Source organism: Gouania willdenowi, chromosome 6 (genome assembly GCF_900634775.1).
Source record: "Gouania willdenowi chromosome 6, fGouWil2.1, whole genome shotgun sequence".
NCBI lineage: Eukaryota > Metazoa > Chordata > Actinopteri > Blenniiformes > Gobiesocidae > Gouania > Gouania willdenowi.
The window spans coordinates 23,216,134-23,233,088 of NC_041049.1; the positions used below are offsets into that span (position 1 = coordinate 23,216,134).

At 38.1% G+C, this 16,955-nt stretch overlaps 1 protein-coding gene across 3 annotated transcripts; it reads right to left on the minus strand.

Annotated features, from left to right (window-relative positions):
- Positions 1-12,617, minus strand: LOC114465554 (fibrinogen-like protein 1). Of its 3 annotated transcripts, none has more exons than XM_028450642.1 (7): positions 12,565-12,617; positions 1,725-1,803; positions 1,590-1,620; positions 1,415-1,506; positions 1,096-1,213; positions 726-911; positions 1-478 (listed from the first exon to the last, which is right to left on the minus strand). In XM_028450642.1, the coding sequence occupies exons 2-7, from the start codon at positions 1,785-1,787 to the stop codon at positions 171-173; spliced, it is 798 nt and encodes a 265-aa protein (XP_028306443.1). In that variant the 5' UTR covers positions 1,788-1,803; positions 12,565-12,617; the 3' UTR covers positions 1-170. The 3 variants fall into 3 exon arrangements, with proteins under 3 accessions (XP_028306443.1, XP_028306444.1, XP_028306442.1); XM_028450643.1 differs by lacking the exon at positions 12,565-12,617 and adding an exon at positions 1,968-2,164 and having other exon boundaries at positions 1,415-1,503; XM_028450641.1 differs by lacking the exon at positions 12,565-12,617 and adding an exon at positions 1,968-2,164.
- Between the last annotated feature and the right edge of the window lie 4,338 nt (positions 12,618-16,955).

The window sequence follows — 16,955 nt, forward strand, 5'->3', positions numbered from 1 at the left end:
GTTCTCTTTGACATGACCTTTATTCATAAAAGTTACAGATCTGAGCTAAAGTTACCTGACAAGTCTGATACTAATGAAAATTGAGGCAGAGAAAGCATATTCTAGCCAGAGGTAGAAGTACTATTGTTTTATGGATCACCTGATAAAGCCTTGCCCACCTATTTGTCCCTTCACCACCATGCTAATGTGCTCTCAGATTTGATCATCATTCTGGTGGCCTTCAATGAGTAAGGGATTTTTTTCCAGGTGTGCCAGTGGAGGCCAGAAGCCCAACCAATATGGTTGCCATTGGAATGATAGTCACCATTAAGACTGGCAGAACCACACTTACTATACCACCACCCACCACCTTCTGAAAAAGTACACTGTTCTTCAGCAATGTCGCCAAAGATGCAAGGAGAGCAGCCGTCATTGTCTCGATCAACAGTGCTGAAGCCATAGCCATTTTGATCTTGAGAACCATCTCGAATCGCATCACCTTTGGATAAAAGCAGAATGTTTTTTTCAAAAGGTTGAGAGAAATAAAACACTCAAAACATTTAATATACAACAATAGTCAAACATTGGTTTGCAGCCTGTACAGTGCAAGATTTTGTCTTTTCCATATTAAGTCATAATCATGAAGTGAACCCAAGAGTGAACCAATTCCTTTACAAACCATGTATAAAGTTTGTCAGATGCACATTAGTTTGGGCGTTGTACATAAATTGAAAACGTGTCAATACCTGCATTTCCAGAGTAAAACCCAACATTGAGTTTATAAGCAGTTGTTGGATCTCCCAGTCTAAAGTTTCTATACTGGGCATAGGCTGTGTTCCCTTCATGGTCCCAAAGATCCACCCTCAATGTCCACTTTTTAGATTTGCTCTCCATCATTAAGAAAATCTTCTTCAGGCCAAGCCAATGATCTCCTATGCAAACCAGAGAAGCACAAATGTACATATATGTTTTGTGAAAGTTCCACCCATCTTTTCTTGTTTAGTCATTTGATCTAAGCCTTAGAAGTTAAGTCTGGATTCACTTTTGGATCCAAAAAATTATTCACACAACATGATTTATTTTTCTTAATACAAATGACAAATAATGTAATTTCACCTATCAGATGCCCAAAACCATTTTCATAATTTGCCCAATTTCTCCTGAATGAAACAGCTTGTCCTGTGCGTCTTTGAATCACTGTCCAGCCACCATCAGGACGCATCTCACAGTACACCTGAGCAGAATATCAGTGACAGAACATTTACAAAATCAATTGGAAATCATTTTAAACAATACACATTGATAAAAGTTAGGTTTTGAAGCTAAGCAATTGAAAAACATAAATGTATGCAATTTAATTTAGCAAGTATTAGGTCAAAGGACTGGTATTTATTCAAACACTTCATTTCCAAGAACAACTCATAGGGATTAATACCTTTAACAGAGTCCTTGATCCAGCAGGCTGGATTGTGTAAATGTTGCTGCTTGCTTTCGATGACATCAAATTTAACTGTGTGCAGTCAACTGCTGAGGTTTGATAGAACAACAAAAATGACCAACATAAATTGAAATGTGTGGTGACGCAACAATGAGTTAAGTATGGGCCATACCTTGTGGTTTTGAAACTTTAAGTGATCCATTCTATCAACACAAGAGAAACAATTTACTGATTTGCAATTTTGAATTGTTAAAACATTTTGAAATATAAACACGAGAAAGAATTGATTTGTCTTTTTTAACCTGACCTGTTCTGTACAGCTCACGAGGAGTGTCAGTAGAAGTCCACAAGGCCAAATCAAACTCTTCATGTTGACAAGAAAAACCCTGAAATGTACGAGTTAAAAAAATCTTAATTCTATTGAAAAACTACAATTAGCAAGTTGTCACAACAAAAGGTTTATTCTAAAGACAGACCCAGTGGTTGGAGATATTATATGATTAGGGAAGGCTATAAAACCAATCGTGTTTAGTTTCTAACATAAACATACCTGTAAGAAGAACCTTGATTCCAAGCTCGGACTGCCCAACAAAAACAGTAATTGTTCCCACTGACTAAACCACGACACTTTAATGGCTGGTACAATAACTGGTATCAGCCATGTTGGGTGAAGTCAAACTGGGAGAAAAGGACCGTTAAAGTGACCCGTCCTCTTCATATATGTTCCCTTTCTCTTATGTACCACCTTTCATAGGTCCACTCACTAACCACTCATCTGGTTACACCTGTCAGGGTAAACAACATTCCACATCAATCAGGGTAAACAACATTCCATTGGAAAAGAGGAAAATGTAAGAGTTGCTGGTGTGCAAGGTAAGCTAACAGCTTTGTCCTTATTCTAAGAGTAAACCAAGCAAAGCATCAATCATATATTCATGTTATACGTTATTAACCACCGTAGTGTAATTCATATCTGCATTTTCCCCAAGGGGTAACAGAGAGCTGCCATTTGGAAGCGCCCTAAGAGCTGTTAGGGTTAAGAGCCTCGCTCGACAGCCCATGGTTAGTTCAAACCACTGACCCTTTGGTTACAAGTCAGCTTCCTTAAACATTAGGTCACCACTGCCCAAAAGAAAGAAACTGCATTTAAACTGATGGCCCATGGAAAGCACACACAGGTATGAATTATTATCATATGATATTAATAATAATAATATTGTACCTGTAGCAAAGTTATTAAAAGTTGGGTGTGCATTCACAAAGGGTGAAGACACACAATGGCTTTAATTAAAGGTCCAGTATTATGCTATGTTTCTCCCATCTCCAATTGGCTTGTTGCACCGGGCAACAAAAATGTACTTCCGCATTTGACGGTGTGAAGCACCACACTTCAGATCCAATGGCGAGACAGTGTGAGCGGCCGAGTCCCTGACAGCTCTCGCTGCACTCTGCCCCATGTGAAGGTGCATAAAAAAGTGTTTTGGGTTCTTTAGCCTAGGAAACACTAATGCATCCTTTACCAAAGGAGACGAGATAATGCTGACCCACATTTCTTTGCGGCAACAATATTTAAAGGGACACGCACATCCGAGCGCTCACAGAAACTTGCGAAGACTGAAAAGGGACGCAGATTATATAAATTACCATTGCAATGATAGGCCTTGAACAACTTTAAATAATCTAAAACCCATATTTTATTATATGCAAGCCATATTATCAGATTATAGCTGACATAAAACACACACATCATTTCATTGTTTCCAACCACCAAGCCTCTTTGTTGAGGCTCATGCCATGGTCCATTATTTAATGAATAAACTCAATTGCGTGTACTACTACTAGTGATTCGCTGTATGTGTAACTACTAACCTGAAGTGGTAGACGTGACCAAACAAGGCATTGCTGATATTTTTTAGCTTTTCACAGACAGATTACATGCACAATAGGCAGAAATGTCATTTTAATCCAGTCTTGTCGTGTCAACAAAAACTCAACCATGTATCGCCATGTTTAAGTCATAAAAGAGCCATGTTTAACTTGTTATTGCCATTAAAAAAAAGGGGCGTCAATAAAATAATTTAGTCATTGTCACCAGAGCCGTATAAAGAAAGAGTTGCGACAACGGAAGTCCAAAATGCTTGACCGTCACATGATTCGTTAGACTCAATTTGTTCCAGAAGTTATTGGCGGGCAATTCAAATCCATTGACATAACTGGGATTTTTGGTCATTTGTCGTAAATAACTGCATTGACTTACAATATTCATACAGTACACCATCATTTGTATATACAATATATATTTATGTAGTTCTATAAATAGTTTTATTTCCAACGTAAATTTGTTTTAAAGATTAGTGGTTGCTTTTTTGACGTAGTTAAGGCCAACATTAAATCCATTACAAATACATTGAATTCAATCTTTTTGTTTGCAATTTGTATGCAACCCTGTCCTTCATAACACCATATATTCACAAATACATAATATTTACAATGAAAACTAACACTCTTAACGTTTAACACAGAACTAAATTTAATGATAAAAATGTGTTATACATGTATTTATTAATAATAATAATAGATTATATAAATATAATATAAAATTACGTAATATAATGTAAAAAAAAGTATAACACAAAACAGTATTTATTAGAATGAAGTTTAATTGCAGTTCTAATCATATTTAATGTTTTTTTTATATTTATGTATTTATAATAAAATTAGGGGTGTCCCAATCCGATATCGGTCCGATATCAGCCTGAAAACGAATATCGGATTCAAATTTCCGAATTTCCGATTTTATTATTTTATTAAATTTTTTCACCAATTCATTTTTTTAATTTATTTTATTCAATTGTAGAATACTGTAGATATTATGATGAAGGTTAAAATGTATGTAACCAATTGGTTAGTAATAAATGGGTCAGTTTTTCTCATACCTACTGTTGCTGACTATTGTTCTCTGTTTCAGAATCAGAATCAGAATCAGAATCAACTTTATTGGCCATGTAATGTATGTTATACACACGAGGAATTTGACTTGGTGAACTGTGCTCTCTCTGACAATGTAAACATTAAATAATAACAATCAACTCGAAAAAATATAAACAAATATAAACAGTAGTTAGACTAATATGTGCAAAACTTAATGAAATAATATAACAAGATAACAATAACAAGATAAGATAATAATAATAATAATAATAATAATAATAATAATAATAATAATAATAATAATAATAATAATAATAATAATAATAAGATAATAGTGCAGTGGTGCAGTGATGAGTAGTGCAGGTGAACATTTATGGTGGCGTCTCGTTCCCGCTGACGTGGTGACGTGCTGACGTGGTGACGTATCGATCATTTCCTGTTTACGCTCTACCGCTGCTTGCAGCGCTCTACTACTGTGTTCTGCTAACTCTAATCAAACTTGTTGTCATTGATATTTTAGCCTTGAAAACACTTGTTTTAATTTTTTACCGTACAGTTAAACGTACGAAGGTTAAGTAAAAAGCAATCTCGCCTCTTATAGGCAGTGCAATCTCCTTTAAACTTCCTTTTGTCCTTAGCTTAGCTTAGCTTAGCCTAAATTTAGCACCTATGGCTTCTCTCTCCTCCCCTCCGCTCTCCTGCCCGGTGTGTCAGATGTTTAGTTACTCCTCGTCCTCCTTTAGGGACAATGGTAGTTGCATAAAGTGTAGCGTACTGTTAGATAAGGAGGCGAGGATCAACAATCTGGAGAAGCGGTTCCGCACCCCTGATACCAAAACCGAAGCTAGCAAGCAGGACCTAGCCGGTGCGGACCGTGCTAGCGCTAGCTTAGCCTCCCCCCCGGCCAGCAATGAGTGGGTTACTGTCCGTGGTAAGCATAGTCGAAGGTCAAAAAGGACAACACACTCACCGGGGAACAAACTCTGATAATTGGCGACTCCATAGTGAGAAACGTGAAGCTAGCGAAGTCAGCGGGCATTGTGAGGTGCATCCCAGGGGCCAGAGCGGGCGACATAGAATCAAATCTAAAGTTGCTGGCAAAGAGTAATCGTAAGTTTGATAGGATAGTCCTCCATGTCGGCACTAATGACTCCCGACGTCGTCAGTCGGAAGCAACCAAAGTGAACATTGAATCAGTTTGTGCTTATGCTAAAACAATGTCGGACTCCGTAATTTTCTCTGGTCCCTTACCAAATCTGACCAGTGATGACATGTATAGCCGCATGTCATCATTTAACCGCTGGCTATCGAGGTGGTGTCCAGAAAACGAGGTGGGCTTCATTGATAATTGGAGATCCTTCTGGGGAAAACCGAACCTGATAGGAAGAGATGGAATCCATCCTACTTTGGAGGGAGCATCTCTACTATCAGAAAACATGGCACAGTCACTGTTATGACATCTCATGAATGAGACCATGTTACAGAGGGGGAGTCCTCCACGCCCCTCTGCGCTTGCCTTAGGACAGTTTCCCTCCCATTGCTATTATGATAGCTGTGTTCATCGCCATGACAACTGTTGTGATGGTGATGAATATTATTTTATGGAGATGGTGTCTGTCTCCCGACCCATATTTCACAATGATTTTAACATAAAATCAAATAAAAGAGCTATCAATTATAAAAATCTGAAAAAAATTAAAATCTCAAATCTAGAAACACCAAAACATAAAACCATTAGATGTGCTCTATTAAATATTAGATCACTGAGATCCAAATCTCTACTAGTAAATGACCTTATCTCAGAAAATAACTTTGATTTATTCTGTTTAACTGAAACATGGCTGTATCAAGATGAATATGTTAGTTTAAATGAAGCCACTCCTCCCAGTCATTTAAATACTCATATGCCACGAGACATAGGCCGTGGAGGTGGTGTAGCAGCTATTTATCATTCCTCTCTCCTAATCTATCCTAAACCAAAGGCCAATTACACTTCCTTTGAAAGCCTGGTTCTAAATTTATCTCATATCGAATCAAAAACCTGCCAGCCAGTCTTATTTGCGATAATTTACCGTCCTCCAGGCCCTTATTCTGAATTTCTATCAGAATTCTCTGAGTTTATATCAAACTTAGTCCTCAGTTCTGATAAAATACTGATAGTAGGAGATTTTAATATCCATGTTGACAAAGATAGTGATAGCCTGAGCTCAGCCTTTATGACCCTAATAGACTCAGTTGGCTTTTTTCAAACTATTAATGAAGCTACTCATCATTTAAATCATACTCTTGATCTTGTTCTAACATTTGGCCTTGATATTAATGAACTAAAAGTCTACCCTGAAAATCCTCTGCTATCAGATCACTTTTTAATATCATTTAACATTATCCTAGAGGATCTCGCACTGTGCAATAAAATAGTTACGAGTAGAAATCTGTCCAATAGTGCTGTGGCTAAATTTAAAGAGGCCATTCCTGCTGCCTTAAACTCAGTGCACCATCCAATAAATAACTATGATATTAATTATAACCCCTCTCAACTGGATCTGCTTGTCGATAGCTCTGCTAGTCTACTAAAATCCACCTTGGACTCAATTGCCCCATTGAGGGAAAAAACTATTAAACGTCAGAGGAAAGCTCTGTGGTTTAGCTCCGAAACTCACACACTCAAACAAACAACCCGTAAATTAGAGAGAATGTGGCGCTCCAATAAAACAGAGGAGTCACGAATACTCTGGCAAGAAAGCCATAGTAAATATATGACAGCCTTACGACATAGTCGATCTACATACTACTCCTCAATAATTGAAGAAAATAAAAATAATCCGAGGTACCTTTTCAGCACTGTAGCCAGGCTAACACAAAGTCAGAGCTCTATTGAGCCCATGATTCCTCTAGCCCTCAGCTGTGAGGACTTTGACATTTTTTAACGATAAAATTCACAAGATTAGAGATAAAATTAGCCACTCCCTGCCTTCACCTGGGCCTGCTGTACCATTAAATGTAAATAGGCCTAACCTAAACTGTTTCACACATATAGGACTTCAGGAACTTAACTCTATTATTTCATCCTCCAAACCATCGACCTGCCTTTCAGATCCGATCCCAACTAAGCTGTTTAAAGAAGTTATTCCCCTAGTCTGCCCATCTTTGTTGGAGACAATAAATATATCCCTATTAATAGGCTACGTGCCACAGTCCTTTAAAGTAGCTGTAATCAAACCCCTTCTCAAAAAACCTACTCTTGATTCCAGCACTTTAGCAAACTACAGGCCTATATCTAATCTTCCTTTTATTTCAAAGATTCTTGAGAAAGTTGTGGCGGCTCAGCTCTGTGAATTTCTTCAAAACAACAGCCTGTTCGAGGACTTCCAGTCAGGCTTTAGAGCTCAACACAGCACAGAGACTGCTTTAGTTAAAGTAACTAATGATCTACTCTGGGCTTCAGAGGAAGGACGACTCTCAGTGCTGGTTTTATTAGATCTTAGTGCAGCTTTTGACACTATAGATCACTATATTCTACTAGAGAGATTAGAGAAATTACTTGGAATCACAGGGACTGCCCTAAACTGGTTTAAGTCCTACCTATCTGATAGGTACCAGTTTGTACACGTGAATAATAAGTCTTCTGCATACACTAAAGTAAGCTACGGGGTTCCTCAGGGCTCTGTACTAGGTCCAATCCTCTTCTGTATCTATATGATCCCCCTTGGTAATGTTATGAGAAAATACTCTGTTAACTTTCACTGCTATGCTGATGATACCCAACTGTATGTATCAATGAAGCCAGGTGAGACAAATCAGCTATCTAAACTTGAGGCCTGTCTAAAGGACATTAGGGCCTGGATGGACCAAAATTTTCTTCTTCTCAACTCAGACAAGACTGAGGTCATTGTACTGGGCCCACGACACCTTAGAGAAACCTATGCTAGCCTAACTGCCCTAGATGGCATTACTCTGGCACAAAGCACAACTGTTAGACACCTTGGGGTTCTATTTGATCAGGACTTATCCTTCAACTCTCACATAAAACAAACTTCAAGAACTGCCTTCTTTCATCTCCGTAACATTGCTAAAATCAGATCTATCCTGTCTCAGGGCGACGCCGAAAAACTAGTCCATGCTTTTGTTACCTCTAGACTGGATTATTGTAATTCTCTTTTAGCAGGCTGCCCGACCAAGTCGCTTAAGACACTTCAGCTGGTTCAAAATGCTGCAGCACGTGTACTGACTAAAACTAGGAAAAGAGATCACATTACTCCTGTATTAGCCTCTCTGCATTGGCTTCCCATAAAATATAGAATAGAATTCAAGATTCTTCTTCTCACTTATAAAGCCCTAAATGGACAGGCACCAGTCTATCTCAAGGAGCTTGTAGTGCCATACAATCCCCCCAGAACACTACGCTCTCAAAATGCTGGACTACTCGTTGTTCCATTCGTCTCTAAAAGTAGTATAGGAGGAAGAGCTTTTAGTTATCAGGCCCCACTTCTCTGGAACCATCTACCAACCACGGTTCGGGGGGCAGACACCCTCTCTACCTTTAAGGTTAGGCTCAAAACATTCCTCTTTGATAAAGCTTTTAGTTAGGAACCAGCTCATAGCTCATAATTAAGATGCAATAGGCATAGACTGCCGGGGGGGGGGGGGTCTGGCATGCTCGGTTGGAGAGAGGTTGGAGAGGGCGTTAAGAGAGAGGTCATTTAGGTTAGAGAGGGACCGGAGAGGGTCCCATTCCTCTTTCAAACACTCCCTCTATGTCTGCTTCTTCCCTTGTGTGTTTGCTCCTGTACTCCTTCTGGCTTTTGTCTTGCAGGTCCGTGGGATCCTCAGTGTGGAGTTACAGAGACTCAGCGGCTCTGTCTCCACCCTTTCCTCTGCACACACCCAACACAGCATAACGTGGATTGCTGTTCATCATAGGAATGGGATCCACACAAGGTTCCTGCTGCTTAACAGAAGGTTTTCCTTGCCGCCATGATGAATTCATGTTGGGTGTGGGATACATATGTATGTGTATATACGTATATATGCATATGTGTGTATCCATAAAATGAAGAGTCCGTCCTTAAGACTGCTCTACTGTAAAGTGCCTTGAGATACCATTGGTTATGATTTGGCGCTATACAAATAAAGATTGATTGATTGATTGATTGATTTAAATTGAATAATATGTACATGAATATTCTCAGTGACAGATTGATCCAGGGTTATTACGTGTTTAGTTCCAGGGTTATTTCACAAAAACAGGTCTGACACTCTTTGACTGTTTAGTGTTGATCAGAATGACAGCCTGGGGGGAAGAAACTGTTTTAATGGTGGGTAGTTTTGGCGTACAGTGATCTGTAGCGTCTGCCAGAGGGGAGGAGTTTAAACAGATTGTGTGCAGGGTGTGAGGGGTCTGCAGTGATGTTACCTGCCCGTTTCCTGACCCTGGACAGGTATAAGTCTTACATAGAGGGCAGATCAACACAAATGATCTTTTCTGCAGTCCTGATTATCCGTTGTAGTCTGTGTCTGTCTAGTTTGGTTGTAGATCCAAACCAGACAGTGATGGAAGTGCACAGAACAGACTGAATGATGGAGGTGTAGAACATTATCAGCAGCTCCTGGGGCAGGTTGAATTCTGTTTGAGTAAAATCACTTGATCAAGCCTTTTCTAACATTCCACATAACAAAATAAGTAATTATTATTTCTTTATTAAAGAAGAAAAAAAAAAGCAGTAAAAGTATGTATGATTCATGCTGATATCGGATCAATATTGGTATCGGCCGATACGCAAGGCTGCAATATCGGTATCATATCGGAAGTGAAAAATTTGTATTGGAACATCTCTAAATAAAATATCATAATAGACTTTTTTTGTTGCTGTTGTTCATTTGATTCCTATCAAAAACACTTGAGCAGATTGTTAATTGCTTTTTTATTATTAGAAAGTAGAAATATGAAACACCCAAAACGTTTTTCTTTGTGTTTATTTGATTCCTATTCCAGACAATTTTATTAGAATGACTATATATTGTTAATATTGGCTACAAAGTTGTTTTTTTATTACATTTTTGGTTGTTGATGTGCCTTGGGATTTCTTTTCAATGAAATTGTGCATTAAGCCCTCGAATACAAGAAAGTGCAGAAAAACTACAAAACATTTGTCTACAAGTTGCCTTCAAATCTCACCTTGATTTTCTTCATATACTGAGTTGATAAGATTATTTATTTGCTTTAATTCTTTGCTAAATTTGTGACAAACAATCAGCAATGCCAACGACCGGTTAATACCTCCTGACCCTTTCACAACACTCCTAGCCAGGCTGATCCTGCTTGACTGGATCAGCTTCCCCAGGGGGGAAAGACAGTATTCTCATTAAATTAGGAATGCACATGCAGAGAGACTTGGCTAGTAGAAAGAACGAGACTGGAATTTGCGAGGGAATCTCTTTGCTATTTGCTCAACAACCATGCATGCACTGCAAATATGGGAATTTAGCTACGGAAGCCTATGAGTAAAGGTGAACTCTAGAGCTGCAATTAACAATTATCTTTGTAGTCGACTAATCCGTTGATTATTTTTTGATTAGTGGACTAGTCACGATTTTTTTCCTGTTTTGAAGCCCATATTTAGGACTGTTATTTTAACCCACCTGCTTAAATCCTTCCACCTGTGAACGTGTCCCTGTTGTACTGTGACAGCATGTTTCACAGAGGAATTAAAACAATGACATAAAACATGAATTTCAAGTGTAGTTGTTATATTTAACACATAAAACATAATTGAAATCACAATCAAATCATATATATTTTAAATATCACAAAGTTAAAGTGAAAGTTGCATTGAACAAAGTAGTTGTAGTAAACAAAGAGTGCAAATAAGTTTAATTGCTAGTAAATAAGTTTTAATAACTAAAAAAAAAAAAAAAAAAAAAGTGAGAGCTAACCTGCCTGCAGGTTGAGTGAAGTTAGACCAATCACAGAGTTCATTTTACTTAAATCAAGTACATAAAATAGAATAATAAATAATAACACATTGTTGAAAAAGAATCCTTACAATGTCTGATTAATGTAATCCAAGTCACATAGTTGATAATAAATTAAAGAGGTGTACTGTTATCAACAGTACAGTGATGTCACTCGTGTACAAACCGCTGTTTCTGTTTGGGGTGTCTCTTATGGCGTCAATTTAGTGCCACAAACCCAAGCGCATAAAAACTGTAATTGCGCACAGTTAGATCACTTTCTGGTGGCGCCTTTTAGCGCGCGTGCTTTGCCTTTATGAGAGCGTGCGGTGCCTTTCTGCGCGCGCGCCGTCTCGATCAGTGCGCTTGCGGGGATCTCTACGGTGGCTGGGAAGTGTCAGGTGAATGCATTTACAGAAAAACACGAATGCAAAAAGGTCAAAACACGAATGCAAAATGGCCACAACGGAAGTGTTTCCGCAACGGAAGTGTTTGCGACGGACCGGTATTATGATATGATAGCCTAATATGAAAAATATAATAGTATCCTAATCAACTTTCACTTACTATCAAACGTGTTTTGATGTCTTCTTCTCTGTTCTTCTCTGTTCTGGCGGGTTAAAAACATCCATCAGAAACGTGTCCGTCTGTAATACCGGTCCGTTGGAAACACTTCCGTTGCAGAAACACTTCCGTTGTGGCAAAATGGCCACAACACGAATGCAAAATAATTTTAATTATTTTCATTTTTTAACTGTGTTAGCTAAACTGACTTCTGTAGTGTTGCGGTAGTCGAGACCGGTCTCGAGACCAAATTTTAAAGGTCTTGGTCTCGTCTCAGACTCTGAAGCATTTTGACTTGGTCTTGTCCCGGACTCGGGATTTTCCGTCAAGACCGTTCAAGACCAGCACTAATTCCTGCTATTTTTAAACTTTTTTATAATGTGATAATAACACGGAGAAGAACGGGATAAAACAATCTTTTATTCATTCTTTAATCCACCCCGTATAATGACCACAACCTTCCTTAATGTGACTGAGTGACGTTTGTGACACACTCGCGTGTCTGGCTACGGTGTCAGTTTGGACCGCGGAGCGCAAGGGAGATATGAACTAATCACCGGTAAAAATCCCAGTAAAACTCCAGAAAACAATCACCATGAATAAATATTATCTCCCTGGTAAAGACAGTAGCTCTAACAACTGGTAAAATAACAAACTGATGATATTACAGCCTGTACAGGTAGGACAGGGGACGCACTTACTCAGCCTCTGGGTCCTAGTGCCAGCCGGTCGGTGGCGCCAGTTCCGTTTACCGAGGTCCGTGTGTGTTTAATAAGTCCATGTGAAAGTCTGCATGTTTATGCCTCTGTCCATCCTCTCTTTTCATTATATCCATGTCTTTTAAGGTTTTTATTACATAGTATCGGCTGTAGTCCGGGCCGCCGCCATCTTGGATTATGTCGTCACCAGCGCGTCATCACCACAAGTTGCACAAGCCAGGATGACTTAAATAACTGTAAAGAGGTCTTATATTAATCTATTATCTTTTTAAAGTAGTGTTTTTTTGTGTGTCTTTAGACTCCAATTATGTATATAATATGTTCCCCACAATATAAACAGGTTCACAATATAATAATTTTTTATAGTTTCTGTTTCCACTGTATCCAGAATAATAATAATAATTAATTTGTTACATGACTGTTCCAGGGTTTGAGTTTGTTTTATTTAGTTTCACATCTACCTGTAGCTCTGTTTTTTACACTGATGACAACTTGTTTGTAGTTTTATTTCAGAAAGTTTCACTTTTACAGTTACAGTTGGAAACCTTTGTTAATTGAATATTCTAGTTACATTACAGCAACCAGATTAAACTATATCAACTAAGTGAATTAATAAAAATAACCTGTGTAAAGGCTTTTTCAAACTAAAAAAATATCTTGTGAACTCTGTGACCTGTTGACCTGCACAACCCAAAGAATCAGAATCAGGAATCATTATTTCTTGGCAGAAATGCTTTTAAACACTTGCTGTACATTCAGCTGACATAAAAATCTAGTTTTCAAATATGTAGAATAATTGTGAATTTATCAGTAGCAGTTTTAATATTTTAGTTTATTTTTTTGCAGGCACCTTTTTTGTCCGTCAAATGTATTTAAAAGAAACTAAAATTAAAGAGAGAATGTTATTTAACTGTCGAACCTTGTCATAATTTTATTTATTTATATATTTTTTTAAATTGAAAAAAAAAAATGTTTATGGTCTTGATCTTGGTCTCTGCTTGTCTCGGTATTGGTCTTGACTCGGTCTCGGCTCCCGCAAGTCTTGGTCTTGTCTTGGTCTCGGTGCATTCTGGTCTCGGGTAAGTCTTGGTCTCGGATAGTGTGGTCTTGAACACAACACTAGACTTCTGCGACAAGTGATCTAACTGTGCGTGATTACAGTTTTTATGGGCTTGGTTTTTTTGGCACTAAATTGACGCCATATTATAGTCCCTCCCTCCCTCCCTAGTCCCTCCCTTCATGTATCTCTGTCATGCTTTAATGACTGAGAGCTGAACTTCAGAGTTTACATTTAAAGTGTTTCACTGGTTTGTTTTTCGGTGAACAGTTCTGAAGCTTTAGGTCACGTTAAGCTTCTTCAGTTTTTTCCTCTCTCCACCATTCTTCTTCTTCACTGTTTACTTGCACAAAGTTGGTGGCACAACACTGTTCTTAGCCGTCAATGTACTGCAGCAGAAAGAAAGCAAGAAGCGGCCGGGGGCACGGACTTTATCATTAATTTGCAAGATTAAACGACGCGTTGATGATACAAAATCTGCATAGACAAATTTTTGTAGTCGATACTTGATCCTACAAGGACGCAGGACTTCACACCCAACTGTTCTGGCCTTTTTTCACACACTACACACACATATATACTGTACTTACTACATGTGGGGGGCTGGACGGTGAGAGGGATGCCTGAAATTTGTAGCTCCCTGTTCACTTTTATTTTATAATGTCTGTGCAGTGGGAGTGTTTTACTCCTACTATTATCTCTACATATGTTTATTATATACTGGCACAGCAGACTCCTGTAGTCTACACAATACCAGCAGCATCATCAGGGGTGGACTTTCACCAAAATTCAGCCCTGGCATTTTTTGTTCAGACCAGCCCACGACATTATCAGCGGACACCACATAAAAGCTGCAGTCAGTGATGCTCAACATGTGGCTTTTTATGTCTGAATTTCAATTATTATTCCCCCAGAAAACCTTCAAAGGGGGAAACTTTTTAACACTTTTTTACCTATTTCCTTTGGCCATTTTGCAAATTCTTTTGTCCAATTTTTGCCCCTTTTCAAAACAATCTGACACTTTTTTTTTGCTTCCTTTTGCCAACAAATATTCCCTTTTTCCTGTTTTTTGTCCACTTTTGCAAGTTATTTCTGACACTTATCAAGTTTTATGTCCTTTCTTCAAATTTCTTGGCCACTTTTAATCCAAATAAGCTAACTTTTGCCTCGTAAATACAACTTGTTTGCTTTTTCCCTAAATTATCCTTTTTTTTAATTTCACATTTTTGCCCTTTTTCACTATTGTTTGCCAAATTTTGTCCATTTTAGCTACCCTTTGCCATCACCTGGTTCCTCTTTATTTGCCCATTTTTGGCCACTCCAGACTGCTTTTAGCCCATTATAGTCACTTTTCATTCTTTTCTTGCCACGTTTTTGTCACTTTTGGACAATTTTTGGCCACCTGTCACCATGTCTGCCTCCATTCGCTTGTCAAAAAAAACAACAACAAAAACCTTGCAGATTGGACTGGCCCACTTTAGGTTGACGGCCCACCCCTGAGCACGACCCAAATGGCTTTGCTTTCACCCTTGCATTTATTGTTCCGCTCACTCCTTTCTCCCTGTATTTCCACCCTTTACTCAAGTGCAACATTGTCCTACATTCTAATATCCCTCCCACTAATAAAGTCTGGTTTACTCTTCCATAGGGAGGGCTGGTGATGGACACAGTTAACCAAAATGAATAGACATTTTATTTTTGCAAGAATAAAACATCTGTTGGGAAAATATTACAGTCATGTAGTGTTGACCTTTGATTTTAAACCACAGAAAAACTTCAGACCTGTATTAGTGGGATGATTATAAAGATGTCATAATTTAAGATTATTACCATTCAAATCAAGTAAAAATCATCAATTACAGAGCTCAATAAATTGGTCGAAATGAAGTCTCAGTATGTCCTCTGCATTGCTTATAGCAATGCAAGTGATTTCATTAAGTTAGTAAATATTTTTGCACCCTCCAATCATTACCACACAGCCAGAAACCGCCCCAAATTCTAACCATCTAAACGTTGCCGCAGGGAGGAACTTAATTTACAAGGTCAAAAGTCAGGAATGCTTTCACAAAAGACAGCACCTGTCATCTCTCTGGTTTGATTGAATTTTTAACACACTATTAACCTATCACAGGAGTGACAACAGTGATTTGTGGTCTGAGATGATCATGAGCTGAAAATGTCCCTCGCCCGGTTTAACAATCTGTCTTTGAAACCATTGCAATTATCAAGAACTAGTGGAATCCTGCAGTGCAAAAAGCACAATATCCTCCTCCCATGGATATTATCTAATGTCCGGTCATAAACATATGATCAAATTTTAATAAATCAACAAAATGAACTGGGAAAAAACTACAGGAGATGGGCAGGGGTTAAATGATCTCCCTACCTCACTCCTTGGCTAAGGTGCATCTGTCAAAATGAAAAACTTCTCTGTTATCCCACTAAAACCACTAAAAAATCTGGTCCCAAAGATTAGACTCTGCAATTACAAAATTCTACACTAGGAATAAAAAAATTTTAAAAAAAGTCAATCAATTTTTTGGAAGAAAAAAAAAATCAGAAGGTGCCTTAGAAGCTCCCAACTTAATGCATTAGTTAGAAAACCAAATACTGTAACTAACAAGAACGGTTACACCAAAACAAAAACAACCTGGCTAAAAAAAGAACAATTAGACAAATATATTAAACTCAATCACCTCTCCTTCATCACAACAAGTCTCACACATCACAACTTTTTAAAAATTCAACTAACTTCCTTCACTTTCACTGTATGGTGGAGAGCCCTGGAGACTACAAACAACCCAATAACACAAAACATATTCTCTCCAATTTGGCACAACTTTGACTTTGTAAAAGACACAGCTTTATTTCAGGACACGGGAAGGGATGAAATCTCTCATCTCCATTAAAATGGTACAATAACACAACAAATGCATATGCACACACAATAACAAAATGTTTTGGGCAAATGTTAAATCATGCTGACTAAACGTGTCTAAATTATAATAAATAAAAATGTTTCTAATTCAGATATAATTGCAGTATTTTGAAGGTCCAATGGATCTGTAGAATCGATCAGAAGTTCTTCTTTCCTTAGTAATTGTCCATGTCATGTCATGTCATGTCAGGTAAGTATAGATAAACATGAGTCTCTGAGAGCCATCTTGTGGACAAATGTTTTATGGACAAGAACTTTGAATTTGCATGGAGAGTCAAATACCCAGAACAAAAAGTATCTGTATGAGATTGTTCTGCAAATTGTTGAACATGCACTTGTGTTGTTTGGAGCTTTGCAAGCTTTTCATTGGGTAAACCG

What these genes read in the sequence shown, in the direction of transcription:
- LOC114465554 (XM_028450642.1), bottom strand. Translation starts at nt 1,787, where the DNA reads ATGAAGAGTTTGATTTGGCCTTGTGGACTTCTACTGACACTCCTCGTG. An exon ending in GATCAAGGACTCTGTTAAAG is followed by an intron (nt 1,214 to 1,414) that starts GTATTAATCCCT and finishes TATTCTGCTCAG; the next exon opens with GTGTACTGTGAGATGCGTCC. An exon ending in TGGTTTTGGGCATCTGATAG is followed by an intron (nt 912 to 1,095) that starts GTGAAATTACAT and finishes TGGTTTGCATAG; the next exon opens with GAGATCATTGGCTTGGCCTG.